The 23,798-nt window shown below is 39.8% G+C and overlaps 1 protein-coding gene across 3 annotated transcripts in view; it reads left to right on the forward strand.

The window, feature by feature from the left end:
- LOC105475346 (reelin) overlaps positions 1-23,798 on the forward strand; it is a 510,664-nt gene that overhangs the window by 443,122 nt on the left and 43,744 nt on the right. For all 3 annotated transcript variants that reach the window (XM_011730519.3, XM_011730520.3, XM_011730521.3), the window contains exons 45-49: positions 829-1,078; positions 4,929-5,097; positions 17,071-17,211; positions 18,436-18,613; positions 20,810-21,003. In XM_011730519.3, the coding sequence (XP_011728821.2) occupies positions 829-1,078; positions 4,929-5,097; positions 17,071-17,211; positions 18,436-18,613; positions 20,810-21,003 (932 nt within the window). The remainder of the gene's footprint in view (positions 1-828; positions 1,079-4,928; positions 5,098-17,070; positions 17,212-18,435; positions 18,614-20,809; positions 21,004-23,798) is intronic.

The raw sequence follows: 23,798 nt of genomic DNA on the forward strand, positions 1-23,798 counted from the left end.
ACTTGAGCTGAATGTGGCCTTCGAAGGCATTTAGTTCAACCTGCTTGCTCAGTAGATGAAACCCAGAACTGACAGTTGAGTGACTTGCCCAAGGGCACACAGCTAGATTAGATACGGCATTTAGCTTCCTTTCATTCTCTATTCCTTCAATTGCCTAAGCTTATAAAAATAAACAACACAACAGAAGGACTAGGTCCTGCTCATAGAGGATTCTGCCATATGGATAGAGGGACTTTATCAAGTGTGATACAAGGTTATAATTCTCTGAAAAGGAAAATGTGCAAATTAGCATTGGTGCCACATGCAGTAGTTCCCAAATCCTCTTTCCTAGCCTTTGAGGAAAAAAAATGAACCAATCTCCCCCACATCCTTATAGACTGCTCCAAAGGATCTTTATACATAATAAAATGTATATCAAATAGAACTCAGAACCTGTTAACAAATCGTAGTGTTCATGCAAAGAATTGGAACTGAAATGCCTTAGGGTACAATTGTCCTTAAATAGAAATTTTACATGGAAAATAATCACACATAAGCCAAATTTTGCTTCCCAGCTTGGGTGCATGTCGTTTCCAAAGGCACAGTTTAGCTGGTGTAGGCTGTGAATGGTTTTGTCGATCCTCTGATTTGTTTTCTGTAGCTTCTTGCCAGATGGGCAAGCAGACATAAACAAGAGCATTGTGAAAGGCCCCTCACATCCTGCTGGCCGTCCGGTGCCAGTTCTGAGCAGGCTGACAGATCAAAACAAACAAACAAACGAAAAAGGCAGAACTTTCCATTTCTTAAAACTAAATGGAAAATTTGTGATTTTTTAAAAATACATTTCAGATTCTTATTGGAGGAAATATTTCTGGTAATACGGTCTTGGAAGATGATTTCACAACCCTTGATAGTAGGAAATGGCTGCTTCACCCAGGAGGCACCAAGATGCCCGTGTGTGGCTCTACTGGTGATGCCCTGGTCTTCATTGAAAAGGCCAGCACCCGTTACGTGGTCAGCACAGACATTGCCGTGAATGAGGATTCCTTCCTACAGATAGACTTCGCTGCCTCCTGCTCAGTCACAGACTCTTGTTATGGTGAGTATGCCATCTCCAGATAGAGGGACAGGCATGTGTGCATGAGCTTCTGTGGCTGCCTCTGTCATAGGACTACTGTGCCTCTCTGATAGACCTGTAAGTAAAACACGAGTGCACTTTGAGTCAAACCACACTGTATTCTTGAATATACTGCATGTATTAATAACTTGAGTTTTAAAAGTTGATTTTTGAAAGCAACAGAATGTGAGCTTATTTTTTAAGCGTACATATGTGAAGACTTCTTTTATAAAGTAAATAACCTAAATAATAATAATTTGTAAATCCGTAAGTTTTTTAGTATCAGACTCACGGAATAATAAATACTTGCAGTATTTTTCCAATAAGGGCTCTCATCAATCACATAGAGAATTCCAGGAATCAGCAATATGATTTATTTATATATATATATATGACTTATTAATACATATATTCACAGATTTAAATTCTTGGGGCATTAGATTAAACCAGTTATTGTCTCCTCTCCATATCCCCCCAAATGATGACATTTTGTTGTTCCCATTTTGCCTATATTTTTTGCCACCGTGGATCACAGCACATTCCAGGCCACACTCACTGTGACCAATTTGCACCCCCTAGAATGAGTATGTGCATGTGTACGCTCACACATACCATGCATTCACACTCACAGACCCATCTTAGGAGAGAAAAGCTGGCATCATTGTACACTTGGACTCTTTATCTGAACTTACAGACCTGTCAGGATTCTGGGTCTCCTGGTCTTTCACATCCCCATATAACTCTTCTTCCAGCAGACACAAACTAGAATCATTCAGTTTTAGATTCTGGGTAGCAGGGAGGCAGAAATTTGAGGAATTTGGTTATTTTCAAGGTCCTGCAGAATTCACAATTTTTAATATTCTCATTAGTCTGAATGTAATAGACATACTTTAGGAGGAATGCCAGAGATACTCTTTCTACCTCAGACACAGTCAGTCAAGATTAGATTAGTCAGTGGGGATGGAACTTGGAAAAGAGAAGACAGAAAAGTAGAAGGTGCACACCCTGTCTTCAGTAGGTACAGAGAGCCCAGTAAATCAAGTGTTCCATGGAACAGTGCTGATACAAAATGTAATGAGAACTCGAGGGAGCAAGAGATGACCAATGGTTGGCCAATATAAGAAGTTAGGAACATTTCACAAAGGAGCTAAGTATTAAGTGGACCTTGATGGTTGAAGTAGATTTTAAGGGTGGATGGAGAAGAAAGGACCCCCAAACTAGGCTGGAAGCAGAAGCAAAGAAGCAGATGTGGGGTTCTTCTAAAACTGAGAGCAGACCAGCCTCAACAGGTCTGGTCTGCATCTAATGGAGAAGAGCACAGTGTGGTGATGTTGAAAACAGTCTAGACTCTTACTCCCTTCTTCACATAGAAAGTAGAGGAGAGCCCAGGTTGGGCGCGGTGGCTCAAGCCTGTAATCCCAGCACTTTGGGAAGCCGAGACGGGCGGATCACGAGGTCAGGAGATCGAGACCATCCTGGCTAACACGGTGAAACCCCGTCTCCACTAAAAAAATACAAAAAACTAGCCGGGCAACGTGGCGGGCGCCTGTAGTCCCAGCTACTCGGGAGGCTGAGGCAGGAGAATGGCGTAAACCTGGGAGGCGCAGCTTGCAGTGAGCTGAGATACGGCCACTGCACTCCAGCCTGGGCAGCAGAGCGAGACTCCGTCTAAAAAAAAAAAAAAGAAAGAAAGAAAGTAGAGGAGAGCCCAAAGAAGTAAGTTATCACATGGTCATTCTGCAGCAGCACCAACCAGGACCAAAATTTTGCCCTCGTAAGCCCAGTCACACGTACTTTCTATACAAGCCGGTGCAGCCTCCTGAGAGAGGAAATGAATTATATTATGAAAGAGTAAAGTGGCTGAGTGGAGTTGGAAACAAATTAAGAAGGGCCTTAAAAGGCAGACGTGGGGATTTGTGCTTGGTAAGGTCATGAACAGGAGAGCACAAGTGCAGAGAGGTGACATGATATGTTTCACGAAGATTAGCTCCAGAGCCAATGAAGGTGGGTAGAGAAGAATTCCAGTAGAGAAACCACAGTGGTCATCTCTGTAGGAAGCAATGTGGACTTGCACTATGTGGCATGAAGAGACATGGAATGGATAAAGTTGATAAGAGATAATGGAAAAAAAAAAGCAGCAGATATCAGGACTGAGTTGAACATAGAGGGTAAAGGAGACAGAAACATAAAATTTCTAAAATAACTTCTAAATTGTGTTTTTTCTTAACAACCTCTTATACCAACAGCTAAAATCACTTCTAAATTTTGGACCCAGAAAACCAATGTAAAAGTATTGCCATTGATAAAATGTGGTAGTTAAGAGGAGATGTTTGTTAATGAGGGAAAACGGTGAGTTTTTCTTAATTCAAGTGAAAGGACTTCTAAGTGAAGATATCCTTTAGTGAAGATGACATACAGTATAGAAAGCTGGAACTGTGTCTATACTGCTCATCACAGCGCACCCAGCATCCAGCACAGTGCCAGGCTTAGTAGACACAAACTCTATTTCGAGATGTAAAACCAGGAAATTTGGGGCACAGAGGAGGTGATTGCTGAATCAAGAGTGTACTTGTAGAATAGATGGCCAGAAACAAGGTCTAGAAGAATGCCCATAGCTGGGCAAGTTAGCAAAGGAGTCAGAATAAAAGACAGGAGACTCAGAATAATGTCCCTCAAAATAAAAGAACATTTCAAGAATCAGGGAGTAATCAATAATGTCCAATGCTGTTAGGAGGCAAGCACCATGAAGACTGAGACCAGGCCATTGTATTTACCTAGAAACCTTAGGGCGGTGTGTGGTCTCACACTGACTGCATGGGAGAATCACCTGGGAAGCTTTAAAGCTCCTGACACCTTGGCCATGCCCCAAAAGACTTCAATCAGAATCTCTGGTAGGGAGACTCAGGAATCAGTCGTTTCTAAAGGTATCCAGGTGATTTCAGTGTGCAGCCAAGACTGAGAACCACAGCCTTCAGAAGGGAGGTGGGGACTGAGGCAGCTCATAAAGTGAATAGGGAGAGAGAAATATAAGATGGGGGTATGGGCTGAATGTTCCAGAAGAAAAAGGAAAGAAATAAATATCTTTCCTTAGACCCACAACCTGATGGCATGCATTGGCACATATTCCATGGCCTTCAACTTGCTCCTTAAACCCCTCAGATTTCCATATTTTATTTATATTCTATAACACAGCAGAGCAAGATATATAAGCAAAAGTTTATAATTTCTAAGAAGTTTCACCCATACCAGGGGCAAAATTGACATTAGTTGTTCAGGATTCCTATAAAATGGTCAAAATTTGAGAAGTCTGCTCAATGTATTAACTGTTTGAACACTAATTATTAAAATATATAATATGTTCCTTATTTGTATGTTAACCATTAAACTATATTAATTTATAAGTATTATACTATATTAAATTATATACCATTTAAATGATATGTTTGTGATATATATTCTATCACTATAATATTACAAATATATCATAGCAATTATATGCAGCTACTCAAATACTATAACTGTATATGAAGCAATACTTTTGTCACGATGATTGTTCCAAAAGCTTTTCATTCTAAGATGTGATTCAGGAAAATTTATGTTTCATTTGATCATATCCCCTTAAAAGTTATTTCAACATGGAAATTTAAAAATAATAACTAGTAATATACAGAGAGAAAAACTAGGAAGCATTTCAAAGTAGGAAATATAAATACAGGGAAAAAATCAAACTGACATTTGAATGAAACTAAAACATACAGAAATATGATAAGCAAGTATGGTTCTTGGGTCTGCAGATATATGTTTGTATCCAAAATAATGTTTCCTGTTTCAGCGATTGAATTGGAATACTCAGTGGATCTTGGATTGTCATGGCACCCATTGGTAAGGGACTGTCTGCCTACCAATGTGGAATGCAGTCGCTATCATCTGCAGCGGATCCTGGTGTCAGACACTTTCAACAAGTGGACCAGAATTACTCTGCCTCTCCCTCCTTATACCAGGTATGGATGCTTCTACATGTTCGCCACATGCTTCTATGTATAGTGAGCCCAAATGTGATAAAATTTGGCATGTCAAGTTTAATGAGATATGTGAGGATTTTGTTACTTGCTAATGGTATTGCCATGTATGAATTATTAAGGCTGCCTTTTTTTTTTCTAATTGTTTTCCTTCTGTTTCTTTTTTTTTTTTTTTATAATACTTTAAGTTCTAGGATACATGTGCATAACTTGCAGGTTTGTTACATATGTATACTTGTGCCATGCTGGGAACCAAGTTGGAAAACACTCTTCAGGATATCATCCAGGAGAACTTCCCCAACCTAGTAGGGCAGGCCAACATTCAAATCCAGGAAATCTTAAGGCTGTCTTAATGAGTAAAACAGAAACCAGTTTTTATCATGACATTATTCCACGTTTTCCCAAAAGCCAGGCCTTTACTGACTTTTAACTCTAATATTTTTAAAGAATGAACTACAAAAGAAAACAGTGGCTGCATCACTTCGCTTCTCCAACTTAATTCAGAGATGCCCAGACAAGTCATTTAAAATAGGCCCACTGGATCCAGAATAGACTTAAACAGGGTCTGTTTTCTGCTAGTGAGGCTGCTGTAAATATAGGAGTGAGTGATGTCATACAAATGAAGGTAGCAAATAAATGTACATTAAAATTATGTCTGCTTTTAAAATTTTATTTTGGACATTATCTTAAGAATTATCTGAAGTATTTCTAGTGAAAAATATAAAAGAAGTGTTTCATTCTTGTCTCTATGGAAAGGGATCAGGGCTTAACAAAATTGCCTGGTACGGAAGGATCACTTGAGACCAGGAGTTCAAGGTGAGCCATGGAAACACAGCAAGACCCCATTTCTACAAAAATTTAGTCAGGCATGGTGGTATATGCCTGTAGTCCCAGCCACTCAGGAGGCTGAGGCAGAAGGATCACTAAAGCCCAGGAGTTTGACGGTGCAGTGAGCTATGATCATGCCAGTGCACTCCAGCTTGGGTGACAGAGCCAGACCCTGTCTCAAAAAATATATATATTAAAAATTAAAGTAAATAAAAATAAAATTGCCTAGTAAATTCTGATAAAGAAGTTAAATCTAAATTATCTGTGCATTTCCACTCCTGTTTGAGTAAAGCAGAGAATTAACTTTGCCTAGTGGAATGGTGTTACATGACACTCTCTTTCACCATCTAAACTAGGTGCTAATTATAGGAAAGCTTTAACATCTTGATAGAAACTTCTATTTCCTCCAAGACAATGGTTTTCAGTTGCTGCATTAAGAAAGAAGCAAAGCAACCAATCCAGTGTGGGGAACAGGAGTTATAGTTTGGGCTCACTATTGTTTTGTCATCCCACAAATGAAGAATGAATAAATTTTCCTAGCAAATGGCCATAAAATTCAACCATTCATCTAGGGCATAACATTTCTTAGAATTATCATAAATGGGATGGTTTCAGTTACTAACAGCCTAGGGCTGCTTTACAATTGCTGGCTCAGAGGTACGAGACTATATTAACTGTCAGCAGAGTTGCCAAGTTTAAATGAGATACGTGAGATTTTGTTGCTCATTAAAGGTGTTGCCATGCATGAATTATTAAAGTGATCTTAATAAGTAAAATAGAAAAAAAACTCCATTAAGGCAACAGTCTTTTAAGTCTTTATGAATTCTGTGAATTATTACACAGCTACTCAGTCACATTTTGCAAATAAGCGACATTCTAAGATTTACTCCAGCTAGTCATTATGCCCTTGAGTCTTTTACTCAAGAAAAGTAATTATTTCTCATCTTTTAATCTATCTTTTAATTGTCTCTTGTACATACTCACAAGAATTTTGACCCTTTCAAATGTTATTTGAAAAATCTGATGAGCATCCATTTCCCCCGTTCTGTACTGAGAAGAAGCAGTTTGTTTATTATATTACCCTCAAGGCTCATGTACACTTGTCTTAAAGGTGACACCGACTTGTAACAAGGCCCTTTGGGTAATTCAAAAAGAAATGTGCATGGAGGGAGCCCAAGCCAGACTCACTTCTCTGCCATATACCAAAGATCATTAGAACAATATGCCAGTCTCAGAGTTACTTGTTTCAAACACAAGTAAACATATCTATACTACATCTACTTTTATATTCAGTTATTTGGTAAATATGGTGTTTCCTTGTTTTAAGTTAAAATTACTGTCTCTGTTACCTGGAAATATGTTGAAATGTCAATGTTTATGTGGTCCAGCAGGCCAGAATTGAGTATTTCAGTTTGTAGCTCTTCGCTATAAAAAACACGTGATGCTGACAACTTAAAGGCATGTGCTCAGTAAGGGTCAGGAATGACTGTGACCATGTCACAACTGCAGCCTTGTCTACTCAACACACGACCATAAGGCTAGGATCCCAGTATTGTTGGCACAGTAGTAATGAGTGCCAGCTGAGGTTGGCTGGTCACAAATTGACGTCAAACCATTCACCAAACTAAAATGGTCACTAGTCATCAGTAGCAATTATTCATTCAGTCACTCTTTAAACAAATATTTTTTAACTGTTTAATTATGTGCTAGGCCTATGAGGGAGCTGAACTGATCCCTGACTCAAGGAGCTTTTAATTTGGTGGGAGAGGAGTACTGGCCATAAATCACCAATAATCACAGGAGTAAATATAAATTCAATTGTGATAAGTGATGGAAAACAGGTACATGATGCTCTAAGTTTCTATATTGGAGAGTGATATGACCTGTCAAGAAAGCCAGGGAATGCTTTCTTAAGAAAAGGATACTTGAGGTAAGACATGAAGGATGAATGTAAGTTAACTAGGTAAAGTGTAAGGGTAGGAGTGTTCCAAACAGGGACAGTAGCCAATTGTAGGAGAGGGCAGGTGTATTTGAGATGTTGAATATATGGATCAGATAAAGAGAGGAGCAAGGTGAGGTATGAGATGGTGTCAGACCATGAAGACCATTGTAGGTTGTATTAAAGATTTGGAGGTTCATTATAGGAACACTTAAACGCCTGTTTAGTGTTTGGAAATAGGGAGACATGAACAGATTTGCATTCAGAAAAGCTTCTTCTTTTTTTCTTATTTCCAGCTTTTAAGTTCAGGGGTACATGTGCAGTGTGTGTAGGTTTGTTACACAGGTAAACATGTGCCATGGTGGTTTGCTGCACAGGTCATCCAATCACTTAGGTACTAAGCTCGGCATCCGTTAGCTATTCTTCCTGATGTTTTCCCTCCTCCCACCCCCAACTTTCCAACAAGCCCCAGTGTGTGTTGTCCCCCCGCTCATGTGTCCATGTGTTCTCATTGTGCAGCTCCCACTTGTGGGAGTGAGAACATGTGGTATTTGGTTTTCTGTTCCTGCATTAGTTTGCTGAGGATAATGGCTTCCAGCTCCACTCACATCCCTGCACAGGACATGAGCTCATTCCTTTTTATGGCTGCATAGTATTCCATGGTGTATATGTACCACATTTTCTTTATCCAGTCTATCATTGATGGGCTATTAGGTTGATTCCATGTCTTTGTTGTTGTGAATACTGCTGCAATGAACATATGTGTGTGTCCATAGTAGAATGATTTATGTTCCTTTGGGTATACACCCAGTAACGGGATTGCTGGGTCGAATGCTATTTCTGCCTCTAGGTCTTTGAGGAATTGCCACACTGTCTTCCAAGTGATTGAACTAATTTACACTCTCATCAACAGGGTAAAAGCATTCCTTTTTCTCCACAACTTCGCCAGCATCTGTTGGGTTTTTTTAACTCTCATAGTAGCCACAGAAAAGCCCATTCTAAACAGAAAACAAATAGAGGATAAGAGTAGATGTAAAGAGGCTCTTGCAGAAATAAGAAATGCCAATGGTACAGGCAGTAGACATGAAGAGAAGTGGAGAGAAAGTCAAGAGACATGGGAGGCAATGAAACTGACCAAGCTGGGTCAGTTGGAGGGACGTGGGAGCTTGAGGGAAAGGGCAGTGCTGAAGATGACTCCCTGGTCTCTGAGTTGCAAACCTGAAGGGATGCTGCTGCTCCTCACTAGGAAGGGAACAGTGAAACTAAACACAAGATACATCACACTCTGCTCCAGACTACATCACACTCTGCTCCAGACATTGCTATGTTAAAACCTAAATAATTGAAGTAGATAGATTCATAGTTTCTATTCCTTGCCATACACATTAGTTAAGTTAGATCTTCGTAAAAGAAGATTTATAAATAAATGAACAAAAAGCATTGTAGCATAGTGAGGGGAGTTCTGCCTTTTCACCCGTATGAGCTTTTAAGGCAAGTTACTTTGTGTTTCTAAACTTCAGTTTCTTCATCTGAAAAATGGAGATCGTTTTTACCATATGAAAATCTCATAAATGTGCATGGAAGTGTTGAGAACATTGTCAAGATTTATTAAAAATGAAAATTATTTCTACTTTTATGAGTTAACCACATAATCACACTTGTTAACCATAACACAGGTTTATTATCAGACTTCAACCTCAGACTAAGAAGTTCTCCTAAGTCACAGCTTAATCTTGAATGAGAGTGAGCCCATGATAATGGATAGGGCACCGTCTTAAATTCTTGCGCTGGAGGAGGTTACAACCTATTTAAGGAAAATTAGACATATACCCGAGAAACAACTGAAAAGTAATACCTGCTGTATATAATTTGATGCTTCACTGAGGAATGGGCTAGAAATGCTGCAGGTATCAAGAAATGGGAGATGATATTGAATGCCAGAATTCGAGTGTTTCATGGAAGAGATGGGGCCTGGCCTTGAAGGATGGCTAGGAATTAGGTGGGTAAATGAAAAGAGCACTCTAAATCAGGGGAACAATGTGGACAGTGCAAGGACACATAGGTATGGGGCTGGGGGAAGTGCGTGAGTTGCCGATTCAAGCAGAGGGCTCATATCTGGAAGCTATGACAAGATGCTGGTTCGTAGAGTTGGGTTAACTTACAGCAATCATTGGAGCAAGGCAAAGTTTAGATTTGTAGGCAAAATGAACTGTGGTGGGTTTGAGCTGAAAATATTCTTCCAAGAAAAAAATTGGGACAACAGACAGATTCACATAAGAGGAGGTGGCAACGGTGTTGTGACAATAACTTCTAAGTGAAGTAACAAGTCTGGGCTACAGCTGAAGGAATGAGGCAGATATGACAGAACATTTCAAAGAAAGAATTGATTAAAACCCAGCCACTAATTTCTCCTTCTCCATTACACACGTCAAGAGATGACTCTAGAGTTTGAAGCCTAGTAAAATAGTGAGAAGATGTGAGGAGCAAGCTAAAGTTGATTCCAGGAGGGACAGTATGGCAAATTTAGTCAAATGATGCTGGATTACATGTGATGGCTCGAGGTACAAATGAAAATGTCCATTTGACAGAGACATGAAGATCTGAGCCCAAGAGAAGATAATGAACTTCGGAGGCATAAACATAGAGTAACAGGCAATGCTGTAAAACTGCACCTGTCTCCATAAGAGAGTGTTTAAAAAGGTGGGGGGGGGGGGAACTCGTAAATTTAATAGCAGAAGGAGCAGAAATGACCAGCAAGGGGGCTGAGAGGATTCAGGCAGAGAGAAGATTCAGAATAACATGGCATCCAGAAGCCAGGTGAGAGGAGATTAACAAGCAGGAAAATATGGCCTTCAATGACATAAACTATAGAGAGTAGTGAATTAAAAAGTTTCACAAAAGCTTTACTGGATTTTTCAATTTGAGAGAATGAGTGACCTTCGAAAGAACAGTTTCAGTAAGATACTGGAAATAAATACAGCTTGTCTGGCGCCAGAGGCCATGGACTTAACCACTATATTAGTACTGCCTCTTCATTGCTTGCCTAAGAGAGATGGTCCGAGGAGAAACAGGAAGGCAGGAATGCCAGGAGTTCTTGAGAGAGACTGAAAAGGAAGAGAGGAAGATGCCAACATCAGTTTCATAGCCCCTAATCTGAATCTGCCTCCTCCTCCTTACTAACGCCAGACCTAAAAATAACAGGTGGCTCAAATAGCATGGGTTCTTGAATATCACCTTAGACCCAGGGTGAGTCAGTGGAAGGGCAGGTAACCCAAATCCACAGAGAAAGGGAGAGGAGTGGCCACTGAAAGGCTCAGGTGTGACTTGGGTATTTTAAGTCACAGTTTGAAGATGATCTATTCCCTTCTACTAGCCCTAATGACCTAGCTGATAACACCTTCTTTAAAGATTAACTACACTTTGGAAGCCCAGGTGGCTTTAGCCACAGCATGGAAGCTGCAGGAAGTTCTAAGGAAAGGTGCTGTGCACAAAAAAGGGCAACATTGTGAAAGGATTGGGGAAAAGAGATGGGGAGGGGAGGCTATAACACTTTCAGGTAAACAAATTTAGAGAGGTTTTTTTTGGGTTTTTGTTTTTGTTTTTGTTTTAAATGGAGTCTTGCTCTGTCACCAGGCTGCAGTGCAATGGCACGATCTCAGCTCACTGCAAGCTCCACCTCCCAGGTTCAAGTGATTCTCCTGCCTCAGCCTCCCGAGTAGCTGGGACTACGCTAGTGGGCACACGCTATGACGCCCAGCTAATTTTCGTATTTTTAGTAGAGACGGGGTTTCACCATGTTGGTCAGGATGGTCTCGATCTCTTGACCTTGTGATCCACCCACCTTGGCCTCTCAAAGTGCTGGGATTACAGGCATGAGCCACTGCGCCAGGCCATATTCTTTACTTTAACAAAGCGTATTGGCTGAGTGCAGTGGTTCACGCCTATAATCCCAACACTTTGGGAGGTTGAGGCAGGTGGATCACCTGAGGTCATGAATTCGAGACCAGCCTGGCCAACATGGTGAAACCCCATCTCTACTAAAAATACAAAAATTAGCTGGGCGCGGTGGTGCATGCCTGCAATCCCAGCTACTTGGGAGGCTGAGGCACAAGAATCACTTGAACATGGGAGGCAGAGATTGCAGTGAGCTGAGATCGTGCCATTGTACTCCAGCCTGCATGACAGAGCAACGTAAGACCCTGTCTCAAAAAAATAAAATAAAAAATAAAGTGTACAATTCAATGTTTTTTAGTCATTACTAAATAAAAAACAAAAACAAAAACACAGGGTTGTTGAAACCATCACCACAGTGTAATTTTAGAATATTTTGTCCCTGCTAAAAGAAATCCTATACTTAATAGCAGTCAATCCCCACCCCTCACCCAGCCCTAGGTGACCACTAAGCTATGTTCTTATTTGCCCGTTCTAGGCAGTTCATAGAAATGGAATTATACAATGTGTGTTTGTTTTACAATTGGCTTCCTTCATTTAGCATCAAAGTGTAGTGTGATATATTGTGGAATGTACCAGCTCCTCATTCCTCCTTACAGCTGATTAACATTCCATTTTATGGATATGCCACATTTTATCTATCTGTTCATCACTTCATAGGCTCTTGGGTTCCTTCCACCTTTTATGCTGCTGTGAACCTTTCTGTGCAAATTTTATGTGGATGTATGTTTTCACTTTTCTTGGATATATACCTAGAGGTGGAATTGCTGGTAATTATGTTCAACATTTTGAGACACTGACAACCTTTTATCCACAGCAGCTGTACTCTTTTACCTTCCCACCAGCAATGCAGAGGATTCTAATTTCCCATATCCTTACCAGCACTTGTTATTGTCTTTTTGACTGTTGCCATCTTCATGGGTGTGAGGTTGTATCTCATTGTGGTTCTCATTGACATTTCCCTAAAGGCTGATGATGTTGGGCTTCTTATCCTGTGCTTATTGGCCATTTATATATCTTCTTTGGAATATTCTTCAACTTTGTCAAAGAAGATAGGCTAATACAAAGAAACAGGCTAGTGGAGGAAATTTTATGCAAAACATAAAGGAAGGGTCTTGGCTTGCAAGGCAAATAGACACACATTTTGAAATGGGCTGACATCACAGAGTCAGTTGCTCAAACACACAGGGCCAGGGGCTTCAGCTCCGAAGCTGACACAAAAGTCAAAACACATACAGCTGCAACACATACAGCCTCCCATAGCTTAACAACTGTTCATATTTACAAGTAATGATAAGGGTAGGATGATTTTGTGGAGGTTGCAGTGGAGTTTTGAAAGATTTACTTAATGAGAATACAAAGTAATCATGAACCAAGAGATCCTTGCCTTGTTTCAGTTTTGTTAGTGAATCAGTGTGAGACTTAGGTCACTGGGCGTCATCATTGTCTTTGGTAGAATGGCATTGTTAGGCTAGATTTTCTAGGCTTAAATATTTTATGTATCTCTTTCGAAGTAAAAGATATTTCAGGGAAGGAAGAAGAGGTTTAAAACATTGTGTTCCTTTCAAAGGGCTTTTTCTCATGATGACGATGACAGTGAGGACTTCATAGGTAGAGTCATTCTGAAGAAAAGAGCAAAAATGAAGACTCTGTGATGTGTAGTGAAATCTGTTAAAAGGTGCGGAGGTAGTGTGGAGAGAGATACCTGGGACACCAGTGAGATACTAGGGACACTATTAACAGTAATATTTTAACTACTTAGCAATGGATATCTATTAAACAAAACTGATGTAACACTGTAGATGGGGAAGAAATGGTGTAACTCCACAAAAGAAGCAGGAGGAGAGAGTTCACGAATATGGAAAAATGAGAGATCTTCTCTGGGACCATTTTTCCCCCAACTCCAAGAAGTAGCAGCTGATGGTGGCCATCATTCTAAAGATAAATGACAACACCTGCCTAAGAACTCCACCAAGACACTCGTAGGTCTTGGTAAACAAGAACTAATTAATTTTCACAACACCCTTGTGAGGCAGAAGGTAGCATCTTCCCAGTTTTACTGACAGGGAAGCGTCAGCACATAAACATAAGTGATGTGGCCCCTTCACACAGTGGAGCTGTGACAGGGCTGGGAATAAGAAGTCCTGGCAATTCAACTTCCAAACTCTCATTTTTAACTTATATTCCAGTTCTTAGTGAAAATGTTTCCTATTCTTACAAATTAATATTGGATAGTATGTGTATCCTTGTTTGATGGGTACATAATTACTAGGTGTAGTTATTCCTAAGAATATGAAATAATCACATCTGAGAAGGAGCCTTAAAAATCATCTCATTAAACTCCCTTATTATACATGTTTAGTTACTCACCGTGGACATAGAACCTACTAGTGCCAGAGTACAAATGAAAGCCCTCACTTATCTTTACTCCTAAGGGGCCAGCTCCCATGTTAGTACATTTCTCATGTAGTTTCTTACCGTTTCCTTTTCTTTGAAATGCCAGAGAGTTGCACAAATTGAAAATGTCAGCGTTGGAAGTCCCCATAAATGCTGTCAACTCCAACAATGTATCTGGCTCTTAAATCTTCCGTACAGTTTCTCTAAGTGGTTGCCCACATTGTGATTAAACACAGCCAATGCTCAGTAAACCCATGCCACCTCTCAGCTGCGGGAAAGCTGTCTGCCCCCTTTAACAGCCATCAAATCACCACCCCTCCACAGCTGACACCAGGCCCTGCCCATCTACTCTACAGGATATCTTTTGTAGGGTGTTTTGGTCTTCCTGAGCATCTTTATTACTACGAACTGAATAACCTTTCAGCAAATGTTTACGAAGCTCCATCTGTAGGTGCCACCAACAACAAAATGATAAATAAGGAAAATAATCTAACAGGAAATTACATATGAATAGGCACTTTTAAGACAATGTGACGAGGGCTTTGGTGAAGTATGTGTAAGATATTAGAGGAACAAAGAAAGTTTATTACTTACCTACTATCTATAAGCACTGAGGATACAAAACAGTATTCCCCTAAGGGATACAGAGATATTCTCTGCCCTTCAGAAGCTTATACTCTAAAAAAAAAAAAAAATATATATATATATATATATAAAAATGTTGGTGCCGAGTAATTATGTTTTATGGAAATATGGTATTCCACTATGTTAATTATAAGTTGCTGCTGCAGATAAACAGAGATAGCTATAAATAAATTTAGATAAATTTAGTCATTAAAAATAATTTATCAGCAAAACCACTGAGTTGCACAATTTGCGGGCATGGGTGCATTTCCACATTGCTTACTGTGAGAATGGAAGCCCCTGGATACCAACTTCCTGGGCCTTTAGAACACCTACTAAGCTCTAGGTGCTGTACATGAAGTCTATGATGTTGAGCAAAAAGGAATCAACCCTGCCCTGTTCCTTGTAACTTACCGTTCAAGAAAGAGACAGACATGTATCAAATATGTATGCAAATAAATGTATAACTGTAATTGTGACAAATACTGTAAGAGGAAAACAACGGTTTGCTATGAGAGAGAATAGCATGGAAGAAACATCATTTTAAAAGGGGTCAGGAAGAAAAATTCTCTGTGAGGACCTGACATTTCCTCTGACACCCGAAGGACACACAGAAATTAACCAGGCAGAAAGAGAGGAAGGGAGGGAGAGGCAGAGAGAGACAGAGATAGAGAAAAAGAGAACATGCAGGCAGAAAGGTGGGAATGAGTTCGGTGCACTCTGGGACCTGAGGGGAGAAACAGTACTCCAGAAACCAGTGATCATGATGAGGGAGGGAAGCAGAGGCCCAAGTTCAGGCAGATCTCAGGCAGGACCTTGTGGGCCAAGGAGAGGACTGGGGGTTTCGGTAAAATGCAGTGGAAAGTGACAGGAGTTTGTTAGGCAGAGATCACTCTGCTGGGGGAACATGAAGAAGCTGGGGAGCAAGCCAAATTACGGAGAAACCGGTTTGTACAGACGTCCAACAGACATGTATCGGACTGACCTCTTTATTTCAGAGTGAAGATTTTAGTCCTAGTCTGTTTCTTCTCCATTTTCTAAACTTATAGAAATATTTTCATTTGGAAAATGCAAACACATTCCTGTTGTTTGGTCTTTTGTCCTGCCTTAAACAGATATTTCCTCAGTCAAATGACTAATGGTCTCTTAATGACAGAACATATATGGATCAATAAACACAAATGGGTTCCTCTAAAAGTCTTTTCATGTTCAATGCACTTGAGCCTGAGGCATTGCTTGGATTTGACTGCCATCTAGTGCCTCCGAAAACACGTGTTTTTGTATTTCTGAGCAAGACACTCCCCAGAACTGTGTGAATGAGCAAATATATTTCTTCCTCTGTTTTAGCTTTACTTATATCGCTTTTGTGTCGATGTAAAGTCTGGTCTCATTTATTATGCTCTCTCTTTTCTCTGTATAATTTTCTCTGTCCAATTAGAAAGCAAGTGGGAAGCTGAAATCCAGCCCATGTTCTGTTCCCAAACCAAATGCAGAGGGGTTGCAGCTGCTCGGGGATGGTCATCTTTTCTGATTTTGCACTTACAAGTTAGCAGCAGCTCTGGTGTCACTCCATGGTACTTCCCACACGAAATCCAAGGCTCATGGCTCCCCTGAGGCTTCCAGTTTTAGGATTCATTTTTGTTTCTGACTGTCGGTTCTTTACAAGACTCAGAAAGATCACTGGGCTAAAATATATGATCAAGCTATCAGTTTGGTTGGTTTGGTTTGACTATAAACAATGTTTTGTATAGAATATTGTAATAATGGCCAGCCAGGCACAGTGGCTCATGCATGTAATCGCAACACTTTGGGACACTGAGGTGGGCAGATCACTTTAGGTCAGGAGTTCAAGACCAGCCTGGCCAACATGGTGAAACCCTGTCTCCACTAAAATACAAAAATTAACTGGGTATTGTGGTGCATGCCTATAATCCCAGCTACTCAGGAGGCTGAGGCAGGAGAATTGCTTGAACCCGGGAGGCGGAGGCTGCACTGAGCTGAGATGGCACCACTGCATTCCAGCCCAGGCAACAGAGCAAGACTCCATCTCAAAAAAAAAAAAAAAAAAAAAAAATGTAATAATGAACGTTCTTTTCAGAAAAGAAGTAGGAATGTACATGCTTTTGTGTTACACTTCTCCATGCACTTATTCAAACATACTGGAACACATTTTCTTTTCCACAGCATCTTCATTAAAATTCTCATCTTCTTCAAAGGTCCCAAGCCACTCGTTTCCGCTGGCATCAACCAGCTCCCTTTGACAAGCAGCAGACGTGGGCAATAGATAATGTCTATATCGGGGATGGCTGCATAGACATGTGTAGTGGCCATGGGAGATGCATCCAGGGAAACTGCTTGTAAGTCGATTTTTTTTCTTCCTTCTGTTGAAAGCTCCTGATTCACATTCCATCTAGGAGATTTTTCTGTAACTGGTTTTTGAATCACTCCCATGCTTCCTTAAGTTATACATTTTTTTCTGAAATATGATCTTGAGCTAACAGTGAAGTTGATGAATACTGTATCTTCATTCTTGCTTAGAGATTAGGAACTGAACAATAGCTATCTTGTCAGGAGATGGATGAATTATAATTAACTATATTTTATTTCCTTCTGTGTTTCTGCAATACACTTGAGCCTTGAAAATAACATTAGAAAAGGTTCAGGAGTTCAGTAAGTTCTGGCCAAAACTAATACATCATAAGTATTTTTCTCACTTAGGTCTGAATATATGTAAGGATATGCATTTGTTGTTGTTTGTTTATATTGCCGTGTTGTTTGCCTAAGAAAGTATGTAGATGTCTGGTCAATTTACCAGAGGTACTTGATGGACAGGCCTATTATATTACTCTTAGAGAACCTCAGCATATTTGGAATAATTTAAATGAAGGGGGGTGTGTGTGTGTGTATGTAAAGCATAGAGACCCATGGTGTGTGGGCCTCTATACTGTATTTTCGAGATTATCCTGTTTAATGGGGAAGTATGAATGAAGATGCTTTCCCCATACACCTGGGAAGTCTATTTTTGGCTAATGATTTTAGCCCATACCCAGGACAACCCTTGAGACCCCTGAGCCTCCTAGTCCTATATTCATGTTCCCTTCCACCCTAAACAGGGAAGTCAGTCTTTTGATAAGAAGCAACAGTTATTGTCCAAAGTATCTTCTGCTGTTAGAACCATAGCCCCTTGGATTCCTAAGTGGCTCAAAGCCTCTGTTAAAAAGACCAATTTCGTAAATTATTCGGACCTACCAGTTTACTTTGGCAGCTCCCATTGTTTATCAGCCATTCAGAGCTCTGTGATATAAGAGATGGGCCTTTAGTAGACTCTTCGAAGTTGCTTCTTCCTCTTCACCTGTAACGTTGAATCACTACCTTAGGAAATGTTAGAGTTAGTTAATTCATAGATTATTTGTAACCTAAAGCACAGTTAAGGAGAGCAGGTGAATTCTGGCAAGCTCTCTGAAAATCAGTAACTTTTCATCATCTTGGACTAGGAAAAGAGTAGTCTTCACTAATTTGAGAACAAGCTTGCAGGGGCTTTGTCTGATGTTGACTTTTCCTCTCTCCTGCTCTGCACCCAGCTGTGATGAACAGTGGGGTGGCCTGTACTGTGATGACCCCGAGACCTCTCTTCCAACCCAACTCAAAGACAATTTCAATCGAGCTCCATCCAACCAGAACTGGCTGACTGTGAATGGAGGGAAATTGAGTACAGTGTGTGGAGCCGTGGCGTCAGGAATGGCTCTCCATTTCAGTGGGGTGAGTGTTTGGCTGCTGGTTATTCATTTCTGCTCCTCTTAAGTTCCTTCCAAATAGCTGACTCTCTTCTGAAGTTTAATGGGTAAACCAAGATGCAGAGTTAGTTACTCTAAATGTACAACCCTGATCTGAACTTGAAACTTTATACAAATCTTTATACTGTAAAGATAACTTTATACTATACTTTATATTAAGTAATCAGAAAATAAATATAGTATAACTTTATGCTATGCTTTATACTAAAGAATCAGAAAATACTAATCATTCCCAGGATTTTTCTACCACAAATCAGTTGAGACAATTTAATTATTCAGGGTAGTGTCAGCACAGGGCATATTTAAGTACACATTATAAAAGAATGTGAGTGAATGTTTGTCTTGGAAAAGAGCACTTGTGCAATCTTCCATCTGCATGGAGCCCTTTTAATTGACAACTCTTGAGCTTGCAACAGATTTTGCATTTAAGGAGCCAACAATCTGGAAAATGAGCTGCAATGGTTCCTGAATTTATTAACAACAATGAATCATTTGTATAGATTATCCAGGAAAGAATAATTATTAGACATTACTAGACATCTGTAGGTGTAGCATATTATCTTGTGAGTGACAGCAGCAAGGTTCGAAACTTTCTTTGAGAAATGTTATAGTCACTCTACTTTTCTGCCAAAGGCGACTCTGTTTAAAATACAATTTCTTTTATACCATGATTAGATAGACAAATTAGTGTTGTAAAATAACAAATTTACTGCCAGCTTTTTATTTCCTTAGCATGCCCTACCTTAGAGTTTACATTTGTGCCAATGAAGTGCATTATTTATATTCAACATTTTAGCTCGAGTAACAAGATGACATATAGCATATAGGCTTTTTATAATCATCAACACTGACAAAGAATGCAGTGTTCAGGATACTTTTTCTCACTTAGAACTAAAAGTAGTTTTTCACATATGTTCAACTAAAACAAATCCACATATCAACATTAATAAATTAATACAGATGCCATTAAATTATGTTAAAGTGTAAATGTAAAACATTACAATAATTAGAGATTATCTCTATAATTATAAAATTTCCAGATGTGGCTATTTTTAAATTTCATATTAAAATAGTCATCTACTTACAGGCACAGTGGCTCACGCCTGTAATCCCAGAACTTTGGGAGGCCGAGGTGGGCAGATCACCTGAGGTCAGGAGTTCAAGACCAGCCTGGCTAACACTGTGAAACCCCAGCTCCATTAAAAATACAAAAATCAGCCGGGTATGGTAGCACACATCTGTGGTCCCAGCTACTTGGGAGGCTGAGGCAAGAGAATCACTTGAACCCAGGAGATGGAGGTTGCAGTGAGCCAAGATTGCACCACTGCACTCCAGCCAGACTCTGTCTCAAAAAATTAAATAACAATAATAATAAAATAGTCATCTCAGCGTGCTATTTTCTTAGTGGTTGATTCATTTGTAAAAATCTAATGTCTGAAAATAACTGGAGAGAGTTTAATAAAAATAAAGGACAGTTATCTTAGTTCCAGCTCTCATCTTGCTTATGAAAAATAAAAAACAGCCAAGACAACTTGGAAATGTATCCTGGACTGCAGTACTCAACCTTGGCCCAAATAAACTTTCATATTAAAAAAAGGAAAAATAAAAAGAGAAAATCATCTTGGAATACGTTGTTCTCTGTAAATAAGTCTTGAATGCCGAAATTTCAAAGTTCAGCAAACATGTGCTAGGTACCTACTGTGTACCAGGCAAAATACTAAGAGCCCACATAGTAAGAAACAGGGTCAGAAAATCAGTGCTACAATACTGTGTGGCTTGTATTACAAAATAAATATTAAAAGAAAGGAAATACCAGCACTTTGGGAGGCCGAGGAAGGTAGATCATTTGAGCCCAGGAGTTCAAGACCAGCCTGGACAACATGACGAAACCCTGTCTCTACAAAAAATTAGCTAGACGTGGAGGCATGCACCTGTAGTCCCAGCCACTTGGGAGGCTGAGGTGGGAGGATCGCTTGAACCCAGGAGGTCAACGCTGCAGTGAGCTGTGATGGTGCCACTGCACTCCAGCCTAGATGACAAATCAAGACCCTGTCTCAAAAAAAAAAAAAAAAAAAAAAAACCATAGAAAATCTATAACCTGCAACTGAGATTCCTTATCACTGTTTTTTGTTTTTTGTTTCATTTTACTTCTTTTTCTTAGGGTTGTAGTCGATTATTAGTCACTGTGGATCTAAACCTCACTAATGCTGAGTTCATCCAGTTTTACTTCATGTATGGGTGCCTGATTACACCAAACAACCGTAACCAAGGTGTTCTCTTGGAATATTCTGTCAATGGAGGCATTACCTGGAACCTGCTCATGGAGATTTTCTATGACCAGTACAGTAAGCCCGGGTTTGTATTTGATTTGATATCTAATAACGAGTACGTTGAGCAAAGATTGCTACCAGCAATCAATCACAGGAGACTGAGGGGGACCTCAGACTTATGCCTCAGTAGAGGATGCCTCTGAGACTGAAATGAAGAAGCGTTTCTGAGCTGGATAAATAGCTGGTTTGGGTTTTTAAGAACAACTAGTTTTCACATCCCAGAATAAGACGAAATATTCTACCACAATGCCAATGGTGAATAAACCCAGTGCAAAAACCCACAGAAATTAACTAGTATATTATAATTAATTTCAGCAATGCTTTGGGAAAATGGAAACAGAAAAATAAATAAATATTTATATAGTGTTCACTCCGTTTTTAGAGAATTTTGGACTGGAAAGCAAAGAAACACAATAAAATGTAAATATCCTTAAGAAGCCTAGAGATTATTTTTAAACTCCTTATTTAAAAACCTTGAATAAACACAACGTATGGGTCATTTAAAAAAAATTATTGAAGGGCCAAATGCAATGAATATGACCAATTAGAAATGTCAAAGAGTTGTTAAGAAGGAAAATAGCATATTCAGTAAAGTAGGAGGAGGACGAGGGTAAGAAAAGAGAAGAGAGAAAGAATGAGAAAGAGACAGAGAAAGGCAGGGTCCAAGGGGAGGCCGAAGAGAAGAGGAAATAAATAGAACCCAGACAGGAAACACATGCTGGGCATGGTGTCTCACACCTGTAATCCCAGCACTTTGGGAAGCCAAGGCAGGAGGATCACTTGAAGCCAGGGGTTCAAGACCAGCCTGGGCAGCAAAGCAAGACACCTTTCCCCCCCAAAAAAAAAAAAAATTACCTGGGTGTGGTGGCATGTGCCTATAGTCCCAGCCACTCAGGAGGCTGAGGCAGGAGGATTGCTTGAGCCTAGGAGTTTGAGGCTGCAGTAAGCTATGATTGTGGCACTACACTCTAGCCTGGGTGACAGAGTAAGACCCCATCTTTTAAAAAAAAAAAAGAAAGAAAGAAAGAAACATAGATAATCCTTTAATGCATGGCAAGCCAGATATGGGCTAAAATTTGAGTAAAATAAAAAGAATCTTATAAATGATAATTTAAATTCAATATATCAGTTAAGAATAGGTTCAGCTATCAATGGCAGGAAACACAAAATAACAATTTTTTCTCTCTCTCCTATGTAAATTACATCCCCCCAAAAAAAAACTACTCCAGGACTGCTATAGTGGCTCCACAAGCACCAGTGACCCAGGTTCCTCCTGTCTTATTGTTCTGCCCCACTCAGCATGTGACTTTCATCTCATGGTCCAAAAGGGCCACTAGCTCCCCAACTTTACAGTCTGTAGGAAGGAGGTTGAGGGGAGAAGGGTGTGCTCTCTCTTCAAGGACATTTCCTAACAGCTGCACATACTTCCTTTTATATTCCATTAGCTATAGAATTTAGCCACATAGCCACCCCCAGATGCAAGGAAGGCTGGACATGCAGTCTTTATTCTGGGCAACCAGTCACCTGGATAAAAAGACAGGCTCCTATTAGGAAGGAAGAAAGGGAGAATGGCCATTGAGGAAATACCAGTAGTTTTTGCCACAAGCAAAAACTTTTAAATCTTCCACTTGCATTAAAGTTGGATGCCAATAAAGGAATCCAACTAGAAGCCAAGTGGTACAGAGTACCCTGTGCTCAACTATTAGTAGGAGATAACAGACAAGCAAAGTAAACTGCTTTCTTCATCGTGATGGAGGAATTTATAAAAACCTCAAATATGAGTTCCTGAACACTTAAGCAGCATAACATACAAGGAGAAGAGAGTTATGTTTCTGTAGGGTAAAAGCATAACTGTCTAATCTACTTTAGTTCTCTGAAGGGGAAACAAATTGAGGTAGGAACAGTGGTCATAATTTATTTAGACTTTCAAGTAGCCTTAGGTAAATTTCCATTCCAGAGATTTTTTAAATGTGGTCAAAGATTTATCAGAGAAAATAAAAACTAATTTAGAAATAGGAAAGAAAAACTAGAGGTAAAAGATAACTGCTCTGGGTGAAGAAGCGTGATTGTGTATCCCCTCCAGAAACTGACAGATTTTGGATAGTACGTAATTAAACATGCCAAACCAATAGAGGTAAATTTAGGAACATCTCATAAGATAAGCATACCAAAAAAGGAAAAAAAAAGGTGCAGGGAGGACAAATGAGCTTCAAAATTGACAAAAATGAGGAAATAGACTTTGGAAAAGACTCTGCCTAAAGGGTGATGTCTCCCGGCTGCCAGTACCCGCACAGGTGAGGGTCTAAGTTTCATACTTTCTAGTCTACACTGTTCTTCCTTAAGACTAAGATCCATTAGGCTATCATGGCCCAAAGGGTGCACAGAATGATGGCATAATAGAAAAAAGTATTTAAAATTCAAGTTGTAGAAATCCAACTAAAAGCATCCTACCTGTGAATGAATCTTGGTTGGCCTCCATCTGGAATACTACCTACTGTTCTGGTCACTGTACCTCAAGGAAGACAGAAAACAAAAAGGAAGGAAAAATAAAATCAACAAGGATATATTGTATAAACAAAACTAATATAATGAAACCTCTTTAATGTGAAAGGCAAGAATTAAAACAACTGTCACTGCAGCCCTCAGTTTAAAGAGCTTCATGGGATGAACTTGGACTGGTTGCCTTGCCTTGGAACTTTGCAAACACTAAGAGGCATCCCTTGAGGTTAAAGGGAGGTAGATTAGCATAGATTTAAAAAAAATAAGATGATACTGGCTGGGCACGGTAGCTCATGCCTGTAATCCCAGCACTTTGGGAGG

Source organism: Macaca nemestrina, chromosome 4, assembly GCF_043159975.1.
Source record: "Macaca nemestrina isolate mMacNem1 chromosome 4, mMacNem.hap1, whole genome shotgun sequence".
NCBI classification, from domain to species: Eukaryota; Metazoa; Chordata; class Mammalia; order Primates; family Cercopithecidae; genus Macaca; species Macaca nemestrina.